Here is a 22100-nt window from a genome sequence, read left to right on the forward strand (position 1 = left end):
CTTTTCTTATTTGCAAAGTCTCATTAAGTGTTTCATTTACTCTGCACACAGCCATATACATTATAGAAATGTAGTACACCATAAGCTGTGTTTTTATTTTTCATATTTTAAAGACAGTGCTAGAAGCATTGCATGGGATAATTCCAAATACAAGAGGATGCAATGTTTGACTTATGGCAAGTATAGTAAAATATTTTTATTACTTTTCTTTTGAAAAAGAGAATAGAGTCACTTTGTGATTTATTCTGTGGAGCAATGAGAAAAATGAGAATTTTTATGAGAAAATTTGAGGAAGAAATTCTTCATTGTCTGTGAACAACATCGTTCTGATTTATGATTGACATTTTATATGATTTCTTGAGTTTTTTTTTTTTAATATTCATTTATTTGAGAGAGAGAGCATGAGCAGAGGGGAGGAGCAGAGAGAAGGGAGAAGCAGGCTCCCCTCTGAGCAGGGAGCCCGATGTGGGGCTCAAACCCAGGACCCTGGGATCATGACCCAAGCTAACGGCAGACGCTCAACTGGCTGAGCCACCCAGGCGCCCCTTGCGTTTTTTTTAAATGGAAAGTATTTCTAAATATTCTAAGAAACGGGAAAATTGAAAATGATATTTTCTATATACTTACAACACAGTATTTATGCAACTAACTGAATAGTGCAACTGACTGAATTTAAAAAGATACACTTATAAAAAGTTATACAAGAGTAATTAATGTCATAGTCAAATATCCTTCTAGATTAATAAATTGTTTTAGAATATTATGATCTGTTAAGCATTCGAAGATGAAATAAATGCATCCAGATAATGATTTTTTTTTTTTTTTTTTTTTTTTTTTTTTAGAGAGACCTACATCAAATGAATGATAGATTCCTTTAAGTAGTGGCTTTCATCGGTAGTAATTTGTTATGGCAGTTAAATTCTCTTTTTGTGAATTCATACAAAAACTTAGACTACTTCTAAGGTTTGTTCAGTGATACCTCCTGAAAGAAGATATGTCAGGGCTATTTTCATTATCTGTAATGAAATCTTGGTAGAGAAAATCTTGCTTTGACATTAAATCACTATCATTTTTTTCATTACCAAAGTCCAAATGCGAAGGAAAAGTCAGCTCATAAGCTCGAGAGGTATGTAAACAGTTCAATTATAGTGAACTGCTTTAAAATAGATTTCTTATATTTTTTATCTTCATAGTTCCTTTAAATCCTGATTAAGCCATGTTAAAGTACATAAGAGATAATTTGATATTTTATTAGAAACATTTTTTCTCTTGTTATACATAAAAGATTGTGTGGTTGATATGGATTTTTTTATATGGATTTTTAAAAACTTTTTTGTAAAATAGATTTAAAAATATTTAGTATGTACAGCCAACTTTCGCATTATTTTTGATTTTGTAGGTGGAAGTCAGAGTTCTGGGAATGAATATTAGCTTTGCTACTAATTCTAAGTTTTTATGTGTAAGCAAATTTTTGACATATATGCTAATTTAACCTCAGGATTTTTCAGAAATCTTTTGTGGAAGTTTGTTAAAATTAAGATTTAGTTACCTGTCTTAATTGTTAAATTTTAAAGGAACAAATTTAAGAAATAATTTGTTCTTAGAAGCTAAAGAAAATGAGAGGCATAGAAATTATTTAGCTATTCTCTGGGAAGAAAAAAATGCACTCAGTTTAGAGCTAAGTTTCTGCATTATTTCATTGAGACAGCCATATATAAAACTTAATTTAAAAAAATAACTTCCTGGGCAACCCTGTCAGGACTCACCTCTGAGAGCTTTCTCTGTATCTTTACTTAATAAACTTCTATCCGTTTACTCACACACAAAAAATTTAAAAATAACTTCCTGTTTAGCATGAGGTTAAAGAAATTAACTCAGTGAATTTGAGATTTAGCATCAAAATAGATAGTGAAAAGAATACAGTTCTTCATTAAGAATAATGTTTAGTGACGCTCATGTAATATTTTTGAGCTTGAAAAATGAATAGATACTTAGGATGGTTCTGAAAATGAACTCCTTTATTATTTTGATACCACATAATATGTTAGGGCTAAGTTATCCATGCTGTGTTGTAGCTCAGCCTGCAAAGAAAGGAATTTGCTGATTTTTGTCACTTGCAAGACCAGCCAGGGTTACTATAGCCTGCCAGTTGACTACATTAATGCATAAATACTGTGTGAAATCATCAAGTGGTACTCTTTGTTTTGAAAGTGACACATGTAACTTTTTATTATCATTATTAATACAAGCAAAGAAGCTAATAGTGCTTTTTATTTATTTTTTATTGTCATCAAGCAGTTTTCTAGGAATGTTCAGCAAGATGTCAATTCAGCTATAATTCTAGCATGAAATACAGGAACTGTGAATAAGCTTTTGGTGCCTGCTGTTAAAATTAAATCAATAACTTTAATACCTTCTTACAATTACATTTGGTTTCACTATAGCTCTGTCTTAGTACATCTGCACATCTTTTTTGCTCTCAGTAGTTAATTTTTACCAGTTCAGTTTCTCTGTAGTTTTGTAGAAAGGATTAAATCTTACAGCCCCTTAACATATTTTATTACCATTTACTTAAATGAATGACAGATAATGTACATGCTTGTTCATTGTGCAAGTACCCAAGACATTCTGATTGAAAGATAGCTTCAGGAGAAATAAACAAATAGCAAAAGCATTCAGTCTTTATTTACAATATATAGAACATCATTGTTTTCATTTTAAGTATATGAGTCTGGTCAGCTGGAACACCCTTGAGAAGGACATCTTTAGCGATAGAATTTACATACCGTTAGCTCACAGTAATTGATTAGCAGCAGGGCTCTGAGTACAGAGCTGGCCCGACGCACGTTATTTGGGATGCCTTTGATGCTGTGGTTTTCCGAAGCTTGCTGGCTGCATGCTTGTTGCCTTTGTTCGTGACACAAGTAATTACTTGATAAAATGAAGTGCATCGCTGTGAACGATTGACCCTTTGGAACAATCCAGGCTGGTCAGCAGTCTAAAACCACACTTTAAGGCCATCATTATAGCCTCAAACTTAAGAGTTTCCAGGGTACAGACAAAGGTGTTGTCTTCCTTTAGTACAAGTCGAGTGCCATTTTCAGACTTTATGAAGTATTTAAATTGAATGATATTTGATGATATTGAAAACTCCTCTGGAAATCCATCCAGCCTGCTTTTGGACACCAGAACAATGCGAGATTTTATTTTTGATATGAAATCAGGAGCATTACAGAAAATTCTCAGTCCTTGTGAGCGATCGTGGTTATCTGTTATTTCCAAGAAAGTAGTCTCTCTGGGTGTTAGCTGTTCTTTTTCCCACCTGGATTTCACTTCCTCCGCCAGTCCCTTGAGCTGAAAGAATTCTGCTTCTTGTGCAAGAAGTTGATTTTCTCGAAACCCTTCAGGCAGTAGAAGTTCTCCATTTCGTAGGAAGTTTAGGACATGCCTGAAGAGGAGTCCATCCCTGTCTATGAAATAATGACCATCAGCATCAAACGGGCAGAGGATTTTTCCATTTACTATACCTTCAAGGAAAGTGTCTGGGTACTTGGTCAGTGTTTGTTTTTGAGTAATGTATAAATATCCACCAACGTTGAGGGTCATCAGTGTGGATTTGCAGTTCTTTCCTTGGTCAGCATCTTCCAAGCTGTTGTGTTTCCCTTCATACTCCTTTTCTTTTTCTCTTCTGTTTATTTTACGCTCCATTTTTGAAAATGCTATTTCAGCCTGTTCTTCTTGGCTTTGAGATTTTTTAAAAAAGAAACACTACCACACAAGCACGCCTTTATTCAGCCCAGCCTGGTGATGGAATGGAAATGCTGGCAGCATCGCCTGCTCCGTCAGCTCGGTTTTGCAGTAGGTGGCGTATCAGCTATGTGTGCGGGAGCTTTCTGGAGTAAGATGGGGAAAAAAAAAGAGGATAATTTGCATTTAACTGTGTCGGGGAAGGAATTCGTTGTTTAAAGATTTTCATGTATAGCCTTTTAAGTAATAAAAGTTACACAAAATAAATTGAATTTCCTCTTAGCAGTTAAGCAATTACAAATGTTTAATTCTCCAGCTAAGTTTGAGTGTGTCTCCATTTCTAAATGTCTTTTAGGTTATTGCTCAATCAGGCAGGCTTAATATTGAATAATATTGTTAGCTTTTAGAGAGTAATGTATATTAAATTAATACCATTTTTTAAAAAATAAATCATAAGCAGGACCTAAAGAGAAAGGATGTAGGTGGATCGAATCTTTTCTCCTATAAAAAGTCACACATTTCACAGTGGTGTAGTCCTTTTAGAGACCCACATGAGAATGTTTAAATCTGTTATTTGTGACATTGCACTTGAATTTAATTGAGTTTGCGTATGATTCTGATTTAGGGATTTTTAACATGTGAGAAGAAATTTTCTTAATGCCCTTTAACCAAAGGTTCTATTATTTTATTTTTTATCCTAAAGGTAAAACATCAAATATACAGGCTTCTCAGTAGTCATTTACATTTCATTTTGGTAAAGATTTCCTATGGAAAATTCATAAGCTTGTTTTACCCTAAACCTGCACCAGTGCTGAACAAAGACTTGGGCTGCTGTAGAAAATACTATAACTGTGTGCGCGCGTGCGCATTCACACACGCATGCATGTGTTTCCAAAGATAAAAGATTAAGAATAATTGCTATAAAATAGTGTCATGGTAAATTTCACTGTTTTTTAAATTGTTATTGGATTGTCCCCCCCCCCCCCCCCCCCGTGCTCATAAGGGCCAGACAGCTTTCTTTTCTTTTCTTTTCTTTCCTTTTCTTTCCTTTTCTTTTCTTTTCTTTTCTTTTCTTTTCTTTTCTTTTCTTTTCTTTTCTTTCTTTTCTTTTCTTTTCTTTTCTTTTCTTTTTTTTAACTTGGGAACTGGCACAGTGTTGAATCTGGTGTTTTTCCCCTTTTTTTTGTTTGTTTGTTTTTGTTTTTTTTTTTCCTCCTTCCCTTGTAACTTGCCTTCCAAAGCATTTCAGAGATCTAAGCTTTAATTTCTAGAGTTTAAAGGCCCAGTGGTAAGAAATGTGAACATTCTCCCCAGTACACTATTATTTGACTGGTCTATCTGCTAAATTTTTCTGAGGAACTACATTATTCTCAGAATTAGATTTAATATTAAATTGACTTCTCTTATATTAAAGGTATTTTTAAATTACTCAACTGTATGTTAGTGGAAGTATTGGAGTGGAGTCTTCTTAAAATGCTTATCTTGTATTTTCTCTAAACAATGTTAGGTTTTCTTCAGATATAAAGAATTATATCCTTAATTATGACAGGTAACATTAATCACTGAGATTGTCAAAAGATTAGAAATCTAATGCATAAACATTTTTAGAGCTGAGTTTTTGCTTAGAAACCATAAAATTCAACCTCCTCATTTTACCAAAAATAAAATTACATTCTAGAGAGTTTTTATTTTTTTTTAAGATTTTATTTATTTATTCATGAGAGACACAGAGAGAGGGGCAGAGACACAGGCAGAGGGAGAAGCAGGTTCCCTGAGGGGAGCCCGATGCAGAACTCGATCCCAGGACGCCGGGATCATGCCCTGAACCAAAGGCAGATGCTCAACCACTGAGCCACCCAGGTGCCCAGCATTGTAGAGAGTTTTTATTTAGTGTTTTATCTAGAACTTTGCAGCTTATTAGAGGTAAGCCCACACTTGAACTAAACCTTTCTCTCAGTCCTGCATCTTTTAAGAAGAGTTTTTTTTTTTTTTAAATCTTTTTATTTATGATAGTTACACACACAGAGAGAGAGACAGAGACACAGGCAGAGAGAGAAGCAGGCTCCATGCACCAGGAGCCCGATGTGGGATTCGATCCCGGGTCTCCAGGATCACACCCTGGGCCAAAGGCAGGCGCCAAACCGCTGCGCCACCCAGGGATCCCTTTTAAGAAGAGTTGATGCTTATATTTTAACGATTTCATGTGTGTGTTGATTTTGTTGTTTTAGAATCAAGTCTTTTTCTGTGGATCTGACTTTTTAAGAGCTATCAAATATATTTTTTTGGTATGGCTTTGGAAATGCATGGGATTCATATGTTTATAGTCACTGTATCATGTTATAAGCAGAATCAACAAAGGCATAAAAGTGTCATTGATAGATCTTGTCTTTATTTTTTAAAACAGATATTTATTTATTCATTCATTCATTCATTCATCCATTCATTCATTCATGAGAGACAGAGTGAGAGAGAGAGAGGCAGAGACACAGGCTGAAGGAGAAGCAGGCTCCCTGCAAGGAGCCCGATGTGGAACTCAATCCCGGATCACACCCTGAGCCAAAGGCAGATGCTCAATCACTGAGCCACCCAGGCATCCCGATCTTATCCTCTTTATTTTTATTTTTATTTTTTTTTATTTATGATAGTCACAGAGAGAGAGAGAGAGAGGCAGAGACATAGGCAGAGGGAGAAGCAGGCTCCATGCACCAGGAGCCCGATGTGGGATTCGATCCTGGGTCTCCAGGATCGCGCCCTGGGCCAAAGGCAGGCGCCAAACCGCTGCGCCACCCAGGGATCCCTCTTATCCTCTTTAAATGAACTTTATGGAATGTCAGAATCAATAGAACATATGACTGTAGTATGGTGGTGGAACTGGAGGTTTGTATGTTTAAATCAAGTGATGTAGTAGAATACGGTGTAATACTAGACCTTCTTCCTTACACCCTGTTTGGCCCATTTGTGGATGCCTTCGTGGGGAAATAAAGCTAGTGCTGCTGGAAGATGGGCTTTCCCAAGATGGGAAGGTAAGGCAGGGCTACTGCAGGTTGGACTGCTGCCTCTTCAGTAATTACTCCAGAGCTGCCTTAAATTTGCTAACTCACTTCTGGCTTCTGCTGCCTGGTCTTTAAGACCATTGATGCATGTTCTTTGTTTCTGCTGGCTTCCTTGACAGACTCTGAACCTCCCCAGTGTGGCCTCTGACCCTCGATCGCACCTTTTTTTACTCTAGGCTTCACTCTGGTGTTCTTGGCTTCTGCACACCTGACATGTATGATTTGTTTGCCCCCTGTGGCCTGGCAACAATAGTGTAACAAAGGCTTTGTCTTAGTGTTGACTAGAAGTTGATATGAATCCATAGCACTTTTCTTTTGTGTCCCTCTGCCTCCAACTTGCAGTCTTAAAAAAGAAAAATGGCTCCCAGTAGGCCGCATTTTATCCTTGTTTTTCCACATTATCCCCTTTAAAGTAATATGATTGCATCTGACAGAAGTTGCAGGGGGTTGTTGATCATTGCTACCTATTGTGGAACACCTGCCCCTTACGAGAAAGCTAGGCTGTTTTCTTTTTTCTATTCTATTCTAGGTTTGTATTTGCCTGCTTGGGTGGGTGGAGGGTGGGGAAAGCTTGTCCTGGATATTGTCAATCAGGTCCACACAGCTCTAAAATTATAAAAATGGTGCTTAATTACCTATGCCAAGCGAAACATGGTATGATTATCTTTCTCCACCTTGCTGCAGATATAAACTGTAGTTACAGACTGCACTTAATCAGTTCAATGGTTTTAACAAAAGGCTTAATCCACATGTCAAAAATTAGCATCCTTAGATCCACTTGATCACTAGACGTGAGGATTTTTGTCTCCTTTGTAGGCAGGTCTCCTTTGTAGGCAGAAGGTTGGTGTGTTTTGTTTTGTTTTTAAAGCTAGGGCCCTAAAAAAAAAAAAAATAAATAAAGCTAGGCCCCTGTTTTCTACTTAGTATCCCAGACCTTTATTAGAGTTACAGCATCTCTATCTTAAACATCAGTAATCACACATATAAAAGAGACCTTTAGCCAACTTTGAGGATTTAAACAGTACCACTATTAGGTTTTTGGTGTAAGTATATCCGTTAGGCCCAGTGCCTAATTATATTCTAGCAAAACCTTCCACTAATATGATGATGCTAATCCTTCACTACCTGCTTTAGACAGGACTTATTCCAGGCCAGTGGGAGGAGTTTCCATCTTATCTACCAGCTCCTGGTGGAAAATGAGGTCATTGTCATTGCCATGATTGACACAGGATGTCATCATAATGTATGCTTGCTCCATTTATATGCCATGGAAGGAAGTAGAACCTCACCAAGAAGGTATCTTTCTTGGTTGGAAGATACAAAATTTTATAATCCCCCCCCCACCCCCCAAGCTCAATATATCTCTCCTCCATGAAATTCAAATACTCCTTTTTAAGGAAAGTCTTAGGAGCTGCCTTTAAAATAAGAACATTGCTTAGGGGGATCCCTGGGTGGCGCAGCGGTTTGGCGCCTGCCTTTGGCCCAGGGTGCGATCCTGGAGACCCGGGATCGAATCCCACATCGGGCTCACGGTGCATGGAGCCTGCTTCTCCCTCGGCCTGTGTCTCTGCCTCTCTCTCTCTCTCTGTGACTATCATAAATAAATAAAAATTGAAAAAAAAATATTAAAAAAAAAAAAAAAACATTGCTTAGGACGCCTGGGTGGCTCAGTGGTTGAGTGTCTGCCTTCGTCTCAGGGCGTGATCCCGGGTCCGGGGATCAAGTTCCGCATCCGGTTCCCCACGAGGAGCCTGCTTCTCTGTCTATGTCTATCTCTCTCTCTCTCTCTCTCTCTCTGTACCTCTCATGAATGAATAAATAAAATCTTTAAAAAAAATAAAGTAAGGACATTGGGGGTGCCTAGGTGGCTCAGTCAGTTAAGCACCTGCCTTTGGCTCAGGTCATGATCTCTGAGTCTTAGGATTGAGCCCTGCATGGGGTTCCCTGCTCAGCAAGGGAGTCTGCTTCTCCCTCTCCCTCTGCTCTTCCCCCCACTTATGTTCTCTCTTTCTCTCATAAATAAGTAAAATCTTTAAAAAAATAAAATAAAATAACATTGTGCTTCTGTCTCCACCTATACCAGATCTTTTTGGTTGATTTTACCTCTGTGTTTTCTGCCTTTTAAAAAAATTTAGTTCCCATTACCTCAGAAAGAAAGTAAAAGTAACTATAGTTAGTGCAACTGCTGTCAATTTCTTATTAAATCTGGCACTCTGTCTCTGCCTTAGATTTCCCCCTATTTTTTCAAGCTTATTGATCTGTGTCTTTCTGTCCCACTTGAATTTGATGCCCACCTACCTGACTCCATGATGATAGCTTTATCTGTTCATGTTCCAAAATCTGGCAATCCCTTGGCCGTCTTACTTTCATGTCCTCTGATGCCTTCTTGCCTTGAACTATGGCTTTCATAAGCTAAGCTTCTCTTTTTTCATGTGTGCCTTACCTCTTCTTCCTAGCCTCCTATAAATAGCATTTAATAGGAGAAACATTTATTTTGATATTCAGCTATGACCATTTTACTTTAGTCTCTGTGTTTAAAAAAAAAGTTAATTGAAAATTAAAAAATTTTTACTGTAATGTATTAACACTTTAAGAATCAAGAATTTTTCCATGTTAATCTAATTCTGTTCTGATGCCGGAAGTTTAGTTTTGAAATATAAAATCATCTGCATTAGATGTCGTCTGGCACTGGGATTGTATTAACACAAATGCTACCTCTCCTACCTTATGGAGTTTTTTTTTTTTTTTTTTTTTTTTTACCTTATGGAGTTGATTGGCCACAGTATCTAACCAACTAAGCAGAGTGCATGAATCCTTCTAGGGCTCACTGGATAAACCTCTGGCAGGAAGGTGATGTGGATGGGTAATTCTAGTCAGATGAATAAATTTGTGAATGTTTTGTATTGAAAGCTTGAACTGAGTCTTGAGAGAAGCCTGGGAATCTTTCCCATATTGGCAAAACTCATTTGAGAATTATAGAAAAGAATAAAGCACTATGTATTAAAAGGAGCACAAATAAAAATGACAGATTAAATGAGAACTTGAAGCAAAATTCCATTCCACATTTCTTTGCTTTTTATTAATTATGGAGATGACTCTAAAAACAATTTACAAATCATATTAATTCATATTTTAAATATGGAAGATGGGTATTTCAGGGAAAGCAGTGTTTTATAATTACATAAGCAGAAGTCATTTAAGTTTTTAAAATGAATTTTATCTTTTTTGAAGTGTAGCCTATGCATTATTATTCACTGGAAAATTCTATTGTAACCAGATGAGCAAAGCACTTTCATGAGCCATCAAATGAACATTGAAATTATATTATTGTATAGAACTCATTTTCATAGTGCTATTTGGCAAAATGCAATTTTGCCTTCTCTTTAGGAAGAAGATATTTTTAAAATCTCTACAATCTCAAAATGAGGGACATTACTTTGAAAACTTGTAAAGGTAATATTATTATGAAATCAGTGACCAGAGGCACTTGGGTGGCTCAGTCAGTTAAGCATTCGACTCTTGATTTCGATTCAGGTCATGATCTCATGATCAAGAGATGGAGCCCCACATCATGCTCCTCGCTCAGTGGGGAGTCTGCTGAAGATTCTGTCTCTCTTTCTCTACCCTTTCCCCCTGCTTGTGCATGCTCTCTCTCTCAAATAAATAAATAAATAAATAAATCTGTAAAAAAAGAAAAAGCAGTCTATGACCAAAAAATTCTCTGCTCCTAAATGCTGTCCCCTACCACTCACTATTCCTTCTGTTATCCTCTTTAGATTCTCTTGTGTCTTTATTGATTAGATGGTGTGGAGGAAAGAGAAGGGGACCTGAACAGCAGGCCTATCGGATATGATGGTTCATTTGAGCAAGTGCAGTTTCTTAGAGAGTATAGTGATCGTAAATTAGGGATGGAGAACTCTTTCATGTTGCACATTTTTTCACAACCAGCATTTCTGAAATCAGAGTAGGTCTTAAAATCATAGCAGTGTTAAGTCTTAGTGGCATATAAAATAATGTATATTATGGTTGATGCTGTCTTAGAGTTGATGAAATATTTGAGCTGTTTTGTAAGCTACTACCTTCATATCACCAGAAAATAAGATTAGTAGAGATACAAGAAAAAGAAGAAAGGGGGCCTGGGGGTGAGGAACAATATTAGGGCAGCAGATTTAAACACTGAGTACTGCATATTAGAATTATCTACTAACATAAAAATACCACCATCTCTTGTCCTCACAAGCCAGTTAGAATAGGCTTTGGGCCTAGTAGTTCATAAAAAGCTCCCCAGGTAATTCTAATGATCAAACAGAGTTGAAGAACCACCATATTAAGGAAATGGATGAGTTCAGGAAAGGGAACTTATCCCAGAGGAATTCTTAATGATGGGGACATAATTTCTAGCCTGTAGTTGTGAGGATACTTACTTAACTAGTAAAGTATCTTGAAATTCATAAAGAACTGAACTAATAGGGATGCCTTGGGGGCTCAGTTGTTGAGTGTCTGGGTCGTGATCCCAGAGTCCTGGGGATTGAGTCCCGCATCGGGCTCCCTGCAGGGAGCCTGCTTCTCCCTCTGCCTGTGTCTTTGCCTTTGCCTTTCTTTCTGTGTCTCTCATGAATAAATACATAAAATCTTAAAAAAAAAAAAAAAACGAACTAGTATATGGCATACTACTATTACCAATTAAACAGTGAAGACAACAGGAGTTACTGAAGCTGAAATTAATGAAACTTGAATCATTTTAGTTGATTTAAAAATATGTGCCCTTGAATCATCTGTAAGTATTTCATTAATATTTTATTCCTCAACTATATATTGCAGTCTTTCTAAGTGTAAGAGTTTGTATTTTTCTTCCTTCGTATCACCCATCATATCCAGCACAGTGTTTGGTACTATTTAATAATAATAGAGCATTATGGTGAAAGTCTGTTCTGTTGGAGACTTAATCTTTCCTGGAAGGATTTGTTTTTGTTTGTTTTTTTTTTTTTTTTAATCCATTTAATCACTTTTGCTATTGTTTTTAAATTATCTCTAATTTCAAGTGCAGCAGCCAAAACTGAATTGCACCCTTTGATGAAGGTCTAACTAAAATAAACTTATGGTATTAGGATTTTCCTGCCCCTTTTCATTTATTATTACAGCACAACAGTACTTCATGTTTTTTTTATAAAGCTGTATTTCATTTCTGAGTTTTATCCAGCCTCTTATTCTTGAAAGCAACTTTGAGATTAGAGATTATGTCTGTTTATACAAAATGTCATGTATTCAAGAGGTTTTTAGGGATGCCTGTGTGGCTCAGCAGTTGTGTCTGCCTTTGGCTCAGGGCATGATCCTGGAGTTCCGGGATCGAGTCCCACATCAGGCTTCCTGCAGAGAGCCTTCTCCCTCTACCTATGTCTCTGCCTCTCTCTCTCTCTCTCTCTCTCTCTCTCTCTCTCTCATGAATAAATAAAAAAATAATTTTTTTAAAAGAGGTTTTTATGTTGGCTAATTATATGATGATCATAAAGGAGACCATAATCTGAAGTAGAGGAGGAGCAATAAATAACTTGTGGACTTGCTTTATAAACATTAAAACAGAAAAATATTTGTTCTTAAGAAGCTCATTCAGTAAGTTATTTCTTTGATCAGAAGTCTGTTACGGGAAAAAAAAAAAAAAAAAAAAGTCTGTTACGGAACAGCCTGGGTGGCTCAGTAGTTTATTTATTTATTTTTTTTTTTTAAAGATTTTATTTATTTATTCATGATAGTCACAGAGAGAGAGAGAGATGCAGAGACACAGGCAGAGGGAGAAGCAGGCTCCATGCACCGGGAGCCCGATGTGGGATTCGATCCCGGGTCTCCAGGATCGCACCCTGGGCCAAAGGCAGGCGCCAAACCGCTGCGCCACCCAGGGATCCCGGCTCAGTAGTTTAGCGCTGCCTTCAGCCCAGGGTGTGATCCTGGAGACCCAGGATCAAGTCCCACGTCAGGTTCCCTACATGGAGCCTGCTTCTCTCTCTGCCTGTGTCTCTGCCTCTCTCTCTCATTCTCTCTCTCTCTCTTCTGTGTGTCTCTCATGAATAAATAAAATCTTTAAAAAAAGTCTGTTATGGCTTCTGTAGACTGATAGAACAGTTCACATTCCTTTGAGCCTTTAAGGCCTCCATCTTTTCTTTCTTTTTTTTTTTTTTTAAGATTTATTTATTTATTATTAGAGAATGTGAGTGAGTAAGCATGGGGGAGGGTGAAGGGAGAGGAAGAGAATCATAAGCAGACTCCCCGCTGAGCACCAAGCCCGACATGGCTTGATCTCATGACCCTGAGATCATAACCTGAGCCGAAATCAAGAGTCAGATGTTTTATCAATTGAGCCACCCATGTGTCCCCCAAGGCTTCCATCTTTGATTTTGTACTTTAGCCAAAAACTTTTCTTCCTACTCCTGGGCAGCCATTCTTGTCATGGACAGATACTTTTTTGATCAGCAATACAGTGTCCCTTGTATAGGAAGGTACATACAGGCTTCTTTCTTCCAGTCCATAGTTGAAGAGTAGAACTATAAGTGAGGAAGTTGAGATGTTTTCTAAATCTTAAGTCTAGTCCTTAAAATACGGCTTCAGGATTTGGTTAGAATTGGGAATTTCGTGTATTAGGCATATTTGTAATTTGAATATTTTATGAAAACATTATATAAATAGGTAACTTTGGGGAATATTTATATGATTGCTCATTTGTTACTTTTGAGGTGAATAATCAATTCTTAACTCTGTAGATTTACTGAAACTAGACATGATCTTAAATTCCTAATTTTTTTGTAGATATTAGAACATCGATTCACAAATTTGAATAGAATGAGGATCGCCCTCTTAATAATGTAGAGATTGCAAGTTTGCCTAACTGCTTTGTTAAGTATATATATATTAAGTATATATTGATAGGCCTTACCCTGTGAATCACAGGCAAAAAATTTCCGTGAAAAGACTTTAAATGAAAAGATTGGAAACTAGTAGAAATATTAAAAATGGCTTACCTCTTAGATTCACCTGCTCTTTAGAAGTGTTTTTTCTTCAGTCCTTTTCCAGATGATAGATAACAGGTGTGATATAAATAGAATCAAGAGAGTAGCTTCAAAAGTCATAAGGAATAGTCCAAAGTCTTGGTCATAGCCCACTTATCTGTGTGTTAACTGGAGCCAGAAGTGCTCTTAAAGTCCTCCACATTGAACTGGATCCAGAGTGGCCTTGGAAAAGAATGCCTGTAACTTCCTGATGCCTAACATCTTCCTAACATACCTGCCATCATTAATTACATGCCAGTGCTAATAACTCCCTCCCTGCCTGCTTATTACTGTAATTTGTTTCAACAAGGCTTGCCCTTATCACGTGTAAAAAAGTGCCTGTCAGTCATTTTTCTTGAGTTCTTCAGCATAGTTTATCTCAGTTGAGATAAAGAGCAAGAAGGTCTAGCTTAGAGCAGAAGTTTCTGGACACTATGTTGTTGTTGTTGTTCCAAGAAACAGTTTCTAATTTCTCCTCAAAGAAAATCTAATTATATCTAAATCTTTTAGAAAGTATAAGTACAAACAAAGTAAACACTTAATGAAATAATAAAAACATCTCCAGTTGGAAGAGGAGGTCAGTTTTTGTTTTTTGTTTTTTTTTTTTTTTTTTTAGGAGGTCAGTTTTTTAAGTGAAAGAGAATTGGAACTAGATCTCAGATTTTTTATGGTATATGTTTTGTATACTTCCCCTTTAAATTTTTTCTCAGTTTTTTTCTGCAAGTAAGTAATAGGCTATAGATAAAAATTCTATTGCCAATGATGTGTGTTCATACGCATTGAGTCTTTTGGTTACAAGTAACACAAACCAGTAAGAAAATGGACCTAGCAAAAAAGGTGGTGGAGAGAGAAGATTTAGAAAAGATTCTAGAATATTTCCCAGAATCCAGTTCTGGTACCGGTCCCTTAGTGTGAGTATCATAGAGAGGGGGACATGTACATGGAGAGAGAGAGGGAGGAGACCAAAGCTATTGTTCGCTCTGTTCTCATCACCCTCAGTGTCCTTCTGCCGCTCCTCCCTGTCTGAATTCTATTTTTCAGATCCAGCACAAACATTGCTTTATCATAGCTTCTCTTGGTCCTTAGCTAAACATTACCTCTTTGTGTGTGGGGGCATGTATGTATGTGTGTGTGTGTGTGTGTTAATCTCAGTACTCTGTGTGTGTCACCTATAACCCTTAAAAACTTCGTCTTTGTGCAGTAGAGTCCCACAGCCCATAGAGAAGGATCAGTAGTCTGTCAGGTAAATTCAAAAGTAGAGAATCAGAAAATGATTTAACATGCATTCCTACTGCCTTAAACATTTTACCTTAAGAGTTAAAATGTACACTTAGCTACCAGTATGCATGTAGGATAAGGCCTTTGATTTCAGTATAATATGCTGACAGAGCGTCTGCTTTCTCTTTCTTGGGAAAATTCAACCCATAATATAGACTTACAATTATGGCTTCTTAGAAAGGAGCAAGGATTTTTTTTTTTTTTAAGACTTTATTTTTATTCATGAGAGACACAGAGAGAGAGAAAGAGAGAGGCAGAGATACAGGCAGAGGAAGAAGCAGGCTCTGTGCAGGGTCCCCAGGATCACGCCCTGGGCTCAAGGCGGTGCTAAACTGCTGAGCCACCCAGGCTGCCCAGGAGCAAGGATTTAAACACTGAAACAACATGAATGCAGAATCCTTTTAAACTTTGATGTTTCTCTTCTAGTCTCCTGTTAGCTCTCCAGTACCTACTTTGACAGTAGTTTTTTAAAGCAATTTACTTTTATATTGTCTTGCCAAAGTATTAAACCTGATTTTCATAGAAACATCTCCTTCCCCCATACTCATAATTGATGGTATTATATAATATATAATCAAATTGCATAATTACTAACAGTAAAACTAGCATAAACAAGTTCTAATATAGTTAGAGCAGAAGTGTGTGGGAGTACTAGAGATGAACCTAACTACCCACTATGGGCAAGCTGTGGACATCTGTCACTGTGTTTAAAAGCATTGGTAATCTCTAAGTGGGGTAAGTGGAGGCCTATTAAAAGTGATTCTGGTGTATTATAATGATTTATATATCTATCATAGCTTCCTACTAGACCAGCAGCTCTCAAAATGTGATCTGAAAACTTTTGGGTAGAGGGATTCCTGAGACCTTTTCCAGGGGTCTGTGAAAATCAAAACCAGTATTCATAATAATACCAAGCCTTTCTGCCCTTTTCAGTTCTGTTTTTCTAAATGTTTCTTAGTATTAGTATCTAATATGATAAATAGGAATAGATAAAAACCCACATAAAAGCTCTTTGGGGGGCCTCAATAGTTTTTAAGGATATATGTCACAGAATTATTTGAATGGCCACACAAGACTCTGTACTCCTTAAGGACAGGAACTATGTTCTGTTTATCTTTGTTATTCCTGATGTGTTTCAAGTATTTATGATCTTTTAAACTGGACCAACAAACTGGTTTTAAGTAAGGGTTCCCGTATTAATTAATATGATCTGTAATAAACAGCAGTGCTGTGCAAGTGGGTGCTTTCAAATGCCTTTATTTTCTTTCCCAAATGCCTTTAAAATATAATACAGTATTTAATATTTTCCCCCTGAAATCTTAGGCAACTTTTGAAGAAGAAAAGAAGCATGGTTAGTGGAAAGAACATGAAAACATTTTCCTATGAGGCTCTAAAAAGTGTGTGAAGGTTTTAAGTCTTGCTTAGTAGACTTTATCATAAGTAAATTGGCTTTTTAAAATTTATTTAGAAGGAGAACGGGAATGAGCTAACAGAGATGTGTTATTTAAGAGCAGCCAATCAGTGGGAAAATTCATTGCTGGTGATTAAGACTTTTCTTTCACTTGAGAAGCATCGGAAAGCTATTTTATGTTTGGAAAGGGGATATGATGGACAGAAAATTATGGTTTGGAGAAGTGAATTTTAGTGCTTTGTAAGAGTGACCTTGATTGAAGAATAGTGATGAGGGTAGTGGCCAAGTTGATATGGGCAGATGCTTTGGATACTTCTTACTCTTTCAGGTATTCTATGGAGAACATTGATAGCAGAATCCTTTAACTAAAAATTAAATTCAGCCTTTCTGCCTGAAGTAGATACTGCTTTATATAAGTGGGGAAACATTTACAGATGTTATTAACAGATAGCTCTTTCAGTATTCAACATTAAAAAACACATGGATACATAAGTAAGTTATTTTCAGGGATGGTATGGTAGTCTAAGTTTATTTTGTTTTTTAAAAAGGATTAATTTATGAGGATTTTAGAGGACTTTCTTATGCATTTAAGATACTTTATACGTAGAAATTTCCCAAATCTTGCTATTGTTATGACAGTAACTTTTCTAGATAGAACTTTCAGCTTCAGTGAAAAGGCAAACTCAAATATAAGATTTGAGAAATTCAAATTTTAATCCCAATCTTACTAAATCAATTAAGATTATTTTTAGGCCTTTAAATCTAATATAAAATAATTATGGCTTTATTTCCTTTTTGCATTTTGGTATAAGATAGGCATGCTTCTCATCATTCTTTTTTCCAGACATCCAATAGCCTGTACTTGAGATTGGTTGCATGTGTTGCGTTGAGGGATTCCTAAACTATTGGATTTCACATGCATTCACAGTTAGAGGCTACAATAAGGAGTCTCCTGGAGTTTGAAGACAAAAATCAAGAAAAGTCACCATAAGGAAGATTTTCTAACGTAAATCATGTGGGCATGATACTATCTGCACTCTACATTTTGGCCCGCTTATTCCCCCCTTGCAAACTGTATGCTTCTTAAAAAGAGTGCTGCCATGTCTTACTCATCTTTGATTCCAAATGCTTAGATAGATGGTGCCGTTTATGTAGTAGGCACTTAGTTAATGTTAAGGGAATGCATGAAGTCATTTACCCTAAAGAGATGAATCATAAATACATTGCTGATGAGCCAAGGGATTTTCCTGAATCTCTTCAAAACCTGGGTGAATTCTCATGGAATTAAGACTGAACCATAGCATCCTTTTTTTTTTTTTTTTTAAGTTTTTATTTATTCATTGAGAGACACACAGAGAGAGACAAAGACATAGGCAGAGGGAGAAGCAGGCTCCATGCAGGGAGCCTGATGCCGGACTCAATCCCGAGACTCCAGGATCACACCTCTGGGCTAAAGGCAGGCGCTAAACCGCTGAGCCACCCAGGCATCCCTGAACCATAGCTTCCTAATCATAATTCTACAGTTCCAGACTGTAGGAGAGCTGGTGCCATCATGGGATAGTCCTATATGTACTATCAAAATAAGGTCTGTAAAGTGACTTTACCACAGTGTTTGGTGCCTAATAGTCATGTAGTAAATGCACCTTTATGGTTTCTCTGGAATTTTGTGTCACGGTCACCATAACATTTCTTACTAATGGTAGGAAAAATTGCCCTTCTGTTTGGACAAGTATCCATAGCAGTTAAAGCTCTAATTTGGACACACTCAGGTTAATAAATTGCTAGAAAATAGAAGTCAGAGCAACTGGCAAGCAAAGCTGGTACAAAGTATAGCCTAGACAATGACCTGCCCAGTGTACAGTATTTTCTAGGCTAGCTATTTTAGTCACAGTATATTCTAGAATTTTATTTGCTTACATATATCTGCATATACCCACTCATACATGTATATATTATCTTTGATTTTAGCGGTTTAGACTAGCTGGGTTTTCAGAAGTTACTTCTCTACCAAAGATGATATAGCGTCCACACCCTTCAAATTTCTTTAATTTGATTTTATGCTCCATTAGCCACCCTCTTTAGAAAGAGTTAAGTAGGGATCCCGGGGTGGCGCAGCGGTTTGGCGCCTGCCTTTGGCCCAGGGCGCGATCCTGGAGACCCGGGATCGAATCCCACATCGGGCTCCCGGTGCATGGAGCCTGCTTCTCTCTCTGCCTATGTCTCTGCCTCTCTCTCTTTCTCTCTCTGTGACTATCATAAATTAAAAAAAAAAAAAAGAAAAAAAAAGAAAGAGTTAAGAAAGAAAGTTATAACAACCTTGCCGTTGTTAATGGCAAGGGGCTGCAACAGCCCAGTAAACAAAGCCTGACAAGTTCAGTTTTTACTAGCCAGGAGTAAGCTTTTTTTCTATTCTGACTAATGATGCTACTGTAAACTTACAAGTATTCCTTTTGTTTTTTTACTATTATTGATTTTTATTATTACGTTTAATTCTAATCATTATTACCGTGGTTAGTATGTCAAAGTAAAATTTTGAAAATGATCAGTGTTATCTCTGAATACATTTGTCAATTATTTTTTTCTTTCCATTCAAGATAAACTTTCATTGGAAGGAATTGTGGTACAAAGAGCTGAATGCCGACCTGCTGCCAGTGAAAACTACATGCGATTAAAGAGGTTGGTGTTTTTTAACTTTAAAATAATACCTGATATTTCCTTTGGGAGCTTGAAATACATATATTAGATTGCTTATTAACTGCCTGAAAACAGTAGTTATGTTGAAAGTTTTTTCTTCAAAGGCTGTTTGGTTTTAAAAATAAGAACAAACTTCTAGCTATAAAATAAATAAGTCTTGGGGATATAGTGTACAGTAGGTGACTCTAGTTAACATTATTGTTTTATGTATTTGAAAGTCGTTTAGAGAATAGCTCTCGGGATCCCTGGGGGGCTCAGCAGTTTGGCGCCTGCCTTCGGCCCAGGGCATGATCCTGGAGTCCCGGGATCGAGTCCCACATCAGGCTTCCTGCATGAAGCCTGTTTCTCTCTGCCTCTCTCTCTGTGTGTCTCTCATGAATAAATCTTAAATCTCATGAATAAATCTTATGAATAAATCTTAAATCTCATGAATAAATCTTAAAAAAGCTCTCAAAAGTTCTCATCACAATAAGAATAAGAAAATTGTAAATGTGGTGACAGATTAACCAGACTTATTGTGGTGATCATTTTGCAGTGTATGTATGTTTCAAGTCATTATGTTGTATACATGAAACGAATATGTCAGTTATACTTCAATTAAAAACAAACAAACTACAAACCCAAGTAAGAGTTTCTTTGGCAAGGGAACTTTGAGAACCTGGGCAGTTTATTTGGGATGTTTAAGCTGTTCTCTTAATATAACCTGGAATCAAACTTCTAATACTTCTTTTTCTAGTCCTCTTTATAGATCTTGATTCTCTAAAGACATGTAATAAGATATTTGTACTATTTTATTTTTAAAGGCTGTAATTTTCCCATAATGAACATTTCTAAAATACTATACAGTATAAAGCTAGTTGCTAGAATATCATCCTTTTCTCTTGATTTACAGAGAACTTTGTCTAAACTTTCTACTTTGAGATTTCTCATAAGGTCCTCCCTCTCCCGACTGTTGTACATGGTTAACCTTTTGTAATTAATATTTGAAGATGATGATCTTAAATTCTTGATACTCCAAATTTTATGAGTTTCAAAGAGCTGGTTTTTTTTTTTAAACCCCAAAGAATGTGTTTTGAATTTTTTTTTTTATTTTAAGTAACTCTATACCACCTATGGGGCTTAAATTCATAGCCCTAAGATCAAGAGTCTCATGCTCTATTGACTAAGCCAGCCAGGCTCCCCTTGTTTTATACTTTATATTGAATGTATTTCAACCCCATGTACTTTAGAATTATAAATTTGTTCATTCAGTCAGCATTTACTGTGTGAAAGAGTAGCAGACAAAACAGACAAAACACTCTGCCTTCGTGGAACTTATATTTTAGGGGATTATAGCTAGACAGAGCTCATGATGGGGAACACATTCTTCAGATGGTCTCAGTAGCCTCTCTGGATATCAGTGTTCTCACAGATAAAAGTGGCTGCTTGAGGGGTGCCTGGGCATGCAGCTCTTGATTTGGGCTCAGGTCATGGCCCCAGGGTCATGGGATTGAGCCCTGAGTCAGGCTCCCCAGTCAGCATGGAGTCTGCCTAAAGATTCTCTCTCCCTCTCCCTCTACCCCCATGCTCATACTCTCTTTCAAATAAATAAACATCTTTTTTAAAAAGAAAAAAAATGACTGCTTGAGCTGTATCCTCTCTGATGTCGCATCATCTTTTTAATTTCCCCCCTTTCTCAATTAGATTAGAGTGTGTCTCCCAGGAGCAAAACAAAGAGACTGTTTTCTTGTCCAATAATTCTTCTCATTTAAATGCCTCCCCAGGGCAAATAAAAGGATGACAATCAAAATGAAAATTTTTTATAACTGAAAATAACTTTGGAACACGGGCAGGAGGGGTTTCTCTCTTTGTGTTTAGCCTATAAAATCAATCATACAAGGCGTGTTTTTGAAGACTTACTTTTTCAAATAACTACTTAAATTGGAAAATACAAAATCTGGTTGCTGAGCTGCTTGCCAAGATCTTTTTTTTTTTTTTTAAAATTTTTGTGGTCCTAATTTTCTCTAAAGGTTTCTAAAGATTTCTGGTTGCCTGTTGTGTTAATGAAATGGCTACTTTCTCACAGAAGATACAAAAATTGTTTAGCCTTTTGAGTATACCGTCATTACATATTTCAGTTACTTAAGTGACTTCAGGAAACAGGGTGATTGAGGAGATGATAATTCTGTGAGTTTCATATGCATGCATAAAGGCTTGAGGAAGATATTGGGGACCTCTGTGTAGCTCTGCAAGCCTGGAATGCAGCATTTGTTTGAGGTAGAACAAACAGAAGCTCCAGCCTAGAACTCTGTTTTGAGCTCCAAACTTATATATCTAAATACCTTGGTTGAATGTCCAATAAGCATTTTAGATACATGAAAAACTATTCTCCCAGACTTTCCCCTCAAACTTGCTCTACCAGTGGTCTTTCTCATCTGAGTTAGTACAAACTCTGTTCTCCTGTTTTCTCAGTCCAAAAATCCTGGTTACATTCTTGAGTCCTCTCTCACACCCTACATCCAGTATGTCAGAAAACTCATATTGACTGTATCTTCAAAATATTACACATCTACAGTCAGACCATTTCGCACCACCCATATGATCTGCCCTTCCGTCTCACCTCAATCACTGCAGTAGCCTCCTAGCAGCATTCCTGCTTCTGTCCGTGCTCCACTGTAGTCTACTGGCAGCACAGTAGCCAGAGCAGTTCTTCTAAAATCTGTCAAGTCATGCCATTCCTCTGTTCACAGGTCACTTGCAATGCTTCCTGTATTACTCACAGTAAAATTCGAGTCCTTACAGTTCTCTGCAGGAATCTACATGATCACTCTCCTACTCCTTCCCACTTCTCCCCATCCTTACCTCTGCTCCTCTTGCTCCCCTTCACTTACTCTGCTTTAA

At 37.0% G+C, this 22100-nt stretch overlaps 2 protein-coding genes across 3 annotated transcripts in view; one reads left to right on the forward strand and one right to left on the reverse strand.

The window, feature by feature from the left end:
• Window positions 1-22100, forward strand: part of GTF2F2 (general transcription factor IIF subunit 2) — a 147071-nt gene that overhangs the window by 69238 nt on the left and 55733 nt on the right. Inside the window, exon 5 of the mRNA XM_077855623.1 lies at window positions 19121-19202. Coding sequence (XP_077711749.1) covers window positions 19121-19202 — 82 coding nt within the window. The remainder of the gene's footprint in view (window positions 1-19120; window positions 19203-22100) is intronic.
• On the reverse strand, window positions 2265-21857 carry KCTD4 (potassium channel tetramerization domain containing 4). Of its 2 annotated transcripts, none has more exons than XM_077855621.1 (2): window positions 21820-21857; window positions 2265-3893 (listed from the first exon to the last, which is right to left on the reverse strand). In XM_077855621.1, the coding sequence occupies exon 2, from the start codon at window positions 3706-3708 to the stop codon at window positions 2929-2931; it is 780 nt and encodes a 259-aa protein (XP_077711747.1). In that variant the 5' UTR covers window positions 3709-3893; window positions 21820-21857; the 3' UTR covers window positions 2265-2928. The 2 variants fall into 2 exon arrangements, with proteins under 2 accessions (XP_077711747.1, XP_077711746.1); XM_077855620.1 differs by lacking the exon at window positions 21820-21857 and adding an exon at window positions 13811-14034.

This window comes from Canis aureus, chromosome 17 (assembly GCF_053574225.1).
Source record: "Canis aureus isolate CA01 chromosome 17, VMU_Caureus_v.1.0, whole genome shotgun sequence".
Classification (NCBI taxonomy): Eukaryota; Metazoa; Chordata; class Mammalia; order Carnivora; family Canidae; genus Canis; species Canis aureus.